Source organism: Aplidium turbinatum, chromosome 1 (assembly GCF_918807975.1).
Source record: "Aplidium turbinatum chromosome 1, kaAplTurb1.1, whole genome shotgun sequence".
Lineage (NCBI taxonomy): Eukaryota > Metazoa > Chordata > Ascidiacea > Aplousobranchia > Polyclinidae > Aplidium > Aplidium turbinatum.
The window spans coordinates 27678577-27685816 of NC_137472.1; the positions used below are offsets into that span (position 1 = coordinate 27678577).

The following is a 7240-nucleotide window of genomic DNA, read 5'->3' on the forward strand; positions in this document are numbered from 1 at the left end:
AGCATTATTTCTTCTGTGAAATATTTCACTAATAGAGTGGGGCGTCCTCATAAAACCCCGTGTCGTATTAAGGTAGGGTTAATCAAGTGTTTAACTTTAAACATTACAGTAGACATTAGCAATAAACTATAAACCGCAGCTACCTTACAAGAAACATATGAGTGCAGTAATTGAAATCATGAATTAAAAAGTGACAACCTTGAAAAGCAAACACAGTTTTGGGGAAATTTGAGATACATGCATTGTGCGACCCTGCAAGGGCTTCCAACACAAGTTACCTGGTTTGTTGTATCTGTAATTTGCAATGCAGAATTGTATGCTGTTACATAGAGTGAAAAATAAAATGATTGTTATATATTCATAGGCGTCGAAATAGGGTGGGCGACGCCCATCCGGCCGTGAAACGAGGGTGGGTAAAATATGTTTCGCCAACCCTGTTTTCATGACACTTATGAAGTGCTCGTTACACTTATTTCCGTTTTTGTTAAACGTAAAAACATTAAACGTAAAAAATTATCCAACCAACTGCACCACAACTTCTTGTTTTACGCTATGTCTCTCGCTAGGTATCCGACAGAACAAAGCAATTCCGCAACAACGCTGCGTTGAAAAAAATGCGGTACTCACTGCAATGTTGTTGCTACGGCAACTGCCACACGCTGGCAATTTGTGGTGAGAGTCACAATCAAACTTCAGTTCAGGGTCAGCGTAAGGGAATGTGAATAATATTATGACATCACAATGAACATGATAATAAAATAACCGATACAAACTAAAGACGTACTGAAACAATCGCTTTTTACAAATCAAAGCAGGGTTCGATCTTAGCGCTAGTCCGCTAGCCAATGGCTAGTGAAAATTTGCACGGACTAGTAGAAATGTTGCAGTACTAGTTCGATTGGCTAGTGAAAATATTCGCCGGGGAAGAAGAGCTTGTTGTCACTGTGTAATTGTGTAATATTAATAGTTTAATACGTCCCCAAGCTTGAACATTTTTACAAACAATAGTTTATTTGACTTTCATTTTGTTTTTTTCCTCTTCTTTAGATTGCTACCTTGTCGTAGTTGAATAGCTTGTGTGCCTCCGTGACCTAAAGAATTATGCTAACCCAACAAGCCAGAGGCCTAACCAAACACAATCCATCCAATAGTCCACTTATTTTGACAATGAACGAATATTATGTATTGTACCACCCTGGCGAGTGGCGTGTCATCTCGTATTACAGATGCACACAATGTAATATTACAACATAAATAAATATTAAGCACACACGTCATGCCCAGGCCTCGAAATTCGTTTTTGTTGACGGCGGACGAACGTGTCCGGTCTGAGCAGCTATCTCGGCGGACAAATTAAGTCTCACGGCGGACACACCAGTTTTAGCGTCGATCGTCATGCTTAATCACTTTATCTTGATAATTCTTCACCATTTGAGAACTATAGCTACGGTTTAGAAGGCTTGTTAAAATTGCAGTGAAGTCACTCTGAAAGGCTTTTATCAGACCAACGACCTGCGCTTGAAGAGCCCAAAGCGCCCTAAAGCGTCGTGTGGCTTCTTGCGTCACAATGCTCTGGGCACGAATCGGAAAACTTCTACACTAACGCTACTATTTTCTGCTGTGCAAAGTTTCACTAGGCTTTTTATTTAAGTTTATTTTTGCGTGTCATGTGAGCGAAAGTGAATTTTCCCTAGGCCTTTTCTTTCTTACTGTAATATCAAAGCTTAAAAAATTTTGTAACCAACCTTGCCTTGTCAATATTACTCGGAGATCAAAGCCAGAGATTGTGACGTAAGACGTGAACTAGGAAGTACCGTACTCCCATCGATTCTTGGCGAAGAATTCACCTTTGTTACGCTGATTCAATGTCATCAATCGTTGAAGCAACGTAAAAATCGAAAGTTTTCCTGATTGAATGGAAACTAAGGGTTACGATACAATATTCACATTTTCTAGATGCGTGCTAGAATGCGAGGGAAATTATATTCTCGCAACAATTGTTCGTGGTATGCAATGACGATTTGTATCGCTAGTTCCTGTGTTCTTTCTCGGCGGACAAATATGACCGATCTAGATGGTACTTCCCGCGGACATCACATGCTGTGACGGCGGACATGACCGCCGTGTCCGCCGTGAATTTCGAGGCCTGCATGCCACATTTATTTTTTAATGTTTTAAAATTGCATTGTTTGCGTCTGTAGTACGAGCGGAATGGCCCGTTTTGGTGAGTCCGATTCAGTTAGTCCGATTCGGTGAGTTTGATCCCTATTCGGTGATTTTTTCAATTTTTTTTTTAATTATTGGATACCATAGCCTAATTATCATTGACGTTTTAGGGTTAGGGGTTAGGATTAGGGGTTAAAGGTTAGGAACTCACCGAATCGGACTCACCGAATAGTAGCAGACCCAGTACGAGAAGGTGTTTTTGTGCGTATTGTTGCTCTCTTGTGCTTACTGAAATCTGTAAGCCTTTACTTTAGTTAGCTTCAGTTAAGCCAAAACACTTCATATCTTAATACGTCATTAGACAAGTGAAAAGTCAGTAAACTGGGCGGACTAGTGAAAAATCGTGCGGGCTAGTGAAAACGGGGAGCAACTAGTCCGGTGGGCTAGTGAAAAAAAAGTTAAGATCGACCCCTGCAAAGTGCGGCAAATCCGAAGGCGCCACTTCAAAGATAACAGGTCACGAGTCACGCGCTTTTTAGGTCGAAAAAGAAAACATATTATAAAAGAAGATTGTTTAGTTTAGCAGCGCTCATAAGATCGCAAGGCCCAAGAAAGCAAAACATTAAAGGGATACTAAAGGAAAAACCTGACTTGGTGATTGTATACGTTCTTTGTGTTTAACATGTTACCACAAAACAAATTTGAATAATATTTTGCCCCATTGCGGTCTGATCAGCATTACGCGCGTACTTTTGTCAAAGCTTTCAAAACGACAATGGGCGTGAGCAGCAAAGTGTGCGGCTGTAAACTACAGTCTATGTCACTATCGACTAGCAATCAGCTGATCGGGCAATGGTTTTTACTGCGGGCGATTTAACTGTAGGCTATGTATGTACATCAAAACATCAGATTTCAACATCAAAACATCAGATTTATTTATTATATTTATTTATCAAACATCAGATTAGATTTATTTATTATATCAAAACACTTATTTATTGCTGTCGATAGTGACGTATTCTCGAGCAGTGTTTCCACTTTTTTGGTCATTTTGTAAAAATTAAAAATAAATGAAACATTGGACTTTGGGCCTTGCCAATTTTTTTTTTGTTAATTTTTTTTAAATGTATTCTTGAATGTTCAGTTTACGCATTTTAATGCTTAATTCCCGTTTGAAAATTTCATTTAGTATGCCTTTAAAGCTTAATTGCTGCAGCGACGCTAAACACAGTCTTTGTGAGATAGACTAACCATTGCGAATTTGCGAACATACACATTCAATGAAATCTGTTTGAAAACTCTCGCCCACCAGAATTCCACTCTAAGAAAAAATCCACGCCTATGGTTATATTTATTTACAGAATGTCATATTTTCACATGAAGACTTGCTGCTTCATGTCTTACCTGTTGTTGCAATTGTTTAATAAACAAATCAGTTGATTCTCCACTGCCATATTTATTTTCTTTGTTATAACCAGGCAAAGATGTTGCACTAGTTGAGTTTGATAACATGGCCATTTTTCTTTGATTTTCCATCTTCCAAAACAGCTTTCATAAAAACCTTCAGATCTTTTTTATAACATATATAATATATCTGATCTATTTTTCAATACCTGAATCAAAAGCTTTAATAAAAACAAAAAAATAATTTACTTTGTTTCAGCCTGCTGTTTTACAATTTACATGCATCGATTTAGTATAATTAAAGGGATGTATGGATTTGTGAAGTCATTAAGGCCCCAGTCAAACAAAAATGAAAGACGCCATACTTGAGCTTCACCCAATTGTTTGGGATCATCAGTGGTACATAACTGCATATCCATGTGTCTTGACACATCGATCATTCCAAACAAGAGTGAAAGTCGTGTGGCGTCTTCCATTTTTGTTTGATGGGAATTGATGCATTAATGAACTGTAGAAACTAGAATTGATGCATTTTTACCTCACGTGATGAAGAAGAAGTTTGTTTTCAGCATTCATTTATCACTGATTTCCTCTTTTTTTTAATTTTTTCACAAAGTACTTCACTGACCATGTTTGTTTTATACCGTATGTAATATTGGTGTTCACAATATCAAGGTTTTTTTTATCACACCTAGGAAATTCTAATGGCTAATAACTATTAAATTTGTTTCTTGCAATCCTGGTACTGCTACGGTATTTTGTATATACTCATCAAATGCTGGCATTTGCACAACAATATGCCCTCTTAGTTTAATTTATTCAGAATCGACGTCTCCACAGTATTTCTTGCAATCCTTCACATATTTTGAGAAATGTGATACCTACCCCAGCATGGTCTAATAACAAATCTTTCAGATTGAAAGCAATTCCCAACTTTGGCAAATTGTATTTCAGAAAATTTTGCTGAGCTGTAAATTCAAAACAATCCATGACAAATTGTCAAACCGTTTCTAAAAGGTTACAAGTCCTGCAAACTTAATTTTTTTTTTCCCTGAGACTTTTTGGTCATTTGTCCGAAATGACTTTAAAAAATTCGGTCATTTTTTATTTATTTTGATCATCTTTTTTAATAAAAATATTTCCTTTCAAGTAGCTGATACAAACCAAAATTTGCACTTTCTGACTAGCTACAAAGTTCATTAAGTTTCGCTGAGAAACATTGTCATGTTTTATCTCGAAAGGGACATTTTGACCGAATTGACTACATATTTTTTCCGACATTTTGACCGAATTAACTATACTTTTTTCGGACAATTTGCTAAAAAAGCAGTTAATGACCGATAAATGACCGGAAAAACCCAGCCTGCAAAGTCTAGCTCCCTGAAAAAGGCAGTTGTGTCTGATTGACAAAACATCAGAATAAAAGCAGATTGTCACTTTATATATCTTGTGATACGGTATTTTAGATTAATTTGCACCAGTATAATGCATCATGTTATGTAACTAAATGCCTGGTAAACAGCCTCATTTAACTTTCAATCAAAAGCTAGTCTAACTTTTCAAAGAATAGAATGACATACAGTATATTCAACTGCAACTCCAGTAGACAACTGATTATTTATCAGCAATCAAGATGTATCTCGATTACAAATAGAATGAAAACACAACTACAAAAGACGTGTGTCTGCTTGGATTGAACACTATTCGACATCGACTGTTCTGCTCAAGCTTACTCGCAGACAATGATGCACACTGCACAGCCACATTCAACTACCAACTTTTGAAAGAATCAAACAAAAACCGCTGTACCATGTTTACGATCCGCACCAATGCATTCACAAATTTGACAGGAATTTTTTTCAGGAAAGAAATACACTATCCAAATAATATAGTTTCGAGAGAGAGTTTTCTTTTTTGTACCAAAGACAGGCAAGACACAACAATACCACAGGGTTGAGCATTATAGTCTGATTGCAAATAAATAACAATATATTTTACATATTTACAAATAGTTTACCAATCAAACGTTTTCGGCTTAACTGAAGCCCTCATCAAGAATCTGAAAATATTTATAAGAATGCAATTGGTTTGGTTTTGAATCTTTATCCTCGGATTGACAAAGCCTTGATAGGTTATTCCTGGTAGTTTCGCATACATGTAGAGGCAGGGGCGCCGGAAGCGGGGGGGCAGGGGGGGCGGATGCCTCCCTGCCCTCAATTTTTCTGCAGATGGAGGGGCAGGGGGGGCAATGGTGCCCTTTTAAAGTCATGTAAGCAACTGCACATTTTGCAATATAACAATTTCTGCTATTCGCTTTTAGCCTAATAATAATCTTTCATTTTTGCCTCAAAATAATATTTACGGCAGAAAATTTTGCAACACAGTAGCCTACAGGCCTTAAAACTCGTTTTTTTTTCGGGAGCTCCTTCTCGGCGGCCAAATCTGTGTGCTTGGAGGCCAAAATACAAAATAAAAATAACGATAGCACAAGTAAATAGAATTAAACATGCAACAATGCCAAAATGATCACTTAGTGTTGTTGAAGTCTGGGCCTGGGCGACGTCCTACAATAGAATCGTTGCACCACGCAATAACTGCTTTATCGGAATTGTAATCCAGTAGCCTACTGCGGGACCATCTAACAACACTCGCACGAGCGTCTCCAATGTGGCTGATTTTAAAGAAGTTCGCCACTCCCCTAGAATTCTTTTTAGCAACGAAAAACAACGCTCGACATGATTGTGTTGACGATGACGTCAAGGTAATAAAATAAGTATTTCAATGATGTGAAGGACATTACTAAAAGAAGCATAATTTTTGCAAAATATGATCAAAAAATGTTTTTCCCATGGATGTCAACTAACCTAGTTCTCCTTTTTAACAACGATTCAATGTCCGACAACATCGAATCGACATAAAAACGACAATATTGCCAGCCGATGTAAATTAGCACTTCGGATTAAGACTTTGTTAAAATAAACGTCGAGAATTACAAACAAGACTTACAGCGCTGGTGATCGCAGATGGATATATTCCATCAATAACAAATATCCCCGCACAATGCAACAGTGGCGATTATGACTCGCTGACCTAATTTTGCGTCACTCTTTGATACTACATATTTTCGACAGTTAATCCACGATCATTCTATTGCGAAATTAAATAATTGGTTAGAAGAGACCGGCGGCCAAACTTGGCCGATTGAGGAGGTAGCACCGGCGGTCATTCAAGCACTACTTATAGCAGCCATGGCCGCAGGCTGCTTTAAGGCTTGACAGTAGGTTGCATCATTATAACATAGCATGATGCCCTTCTTTGTATACCGGTACTGGACACTTGTAGGCTATCATTACTCAATACATAGTGAGCTGATAGATTAGCATTATCGCTATATCTTATCTTAAAACTTGACAAAAAATTTGCCATTTTGTAAAAAAAGTGCCCTTTCTTCGTAATCTTGCCCCCCCCCCCCCCCCCCAGTCAAAAATCGTTCCGGCGCCCCTGTGTAGAGGCTCTTGATGCAGGGCCGGCTACCGAGATTGGCAGAGTGAAGTTTTCCGATTGTTGAAGTGTTGCTGCCGGGGAATTATTCCATTCACTAGGTGCCGCTGAATGGAGAGCAGTCCTGAAATGTGCTGCTCAACCGCACACCCCGAGAGTCGAACCAGCG

The 7240-nt window shown here is 38.2% G+C and overlaps 1 protein-coding gene across 1 annotated transcript in view; it reads right to left on the bottom strand.

Moving 5' to 3' along the window:
* LOC145770633 (coiled-coil domain-containing protein 171-like) overlaps window positions 1-3730 on the bottom strand; it is a 28769-nt gene extending 25039 nt beyond the window's left edge. Inside the window, exon 1 of the mRNA XM_082582328.1 lies at window positions 3571-3730. Within this exon, the coding sequence (XP_082438454.1) occupies window positions 3571-3702 (132 nt within the window). The 5' untranslated portion in view covers window positions 3703-3730. The remainder of the gene's footprint in view (window positions 1-3570) is intronic.
* Window positions 3731-7240: the final 3510 nt, after the last annotated feature.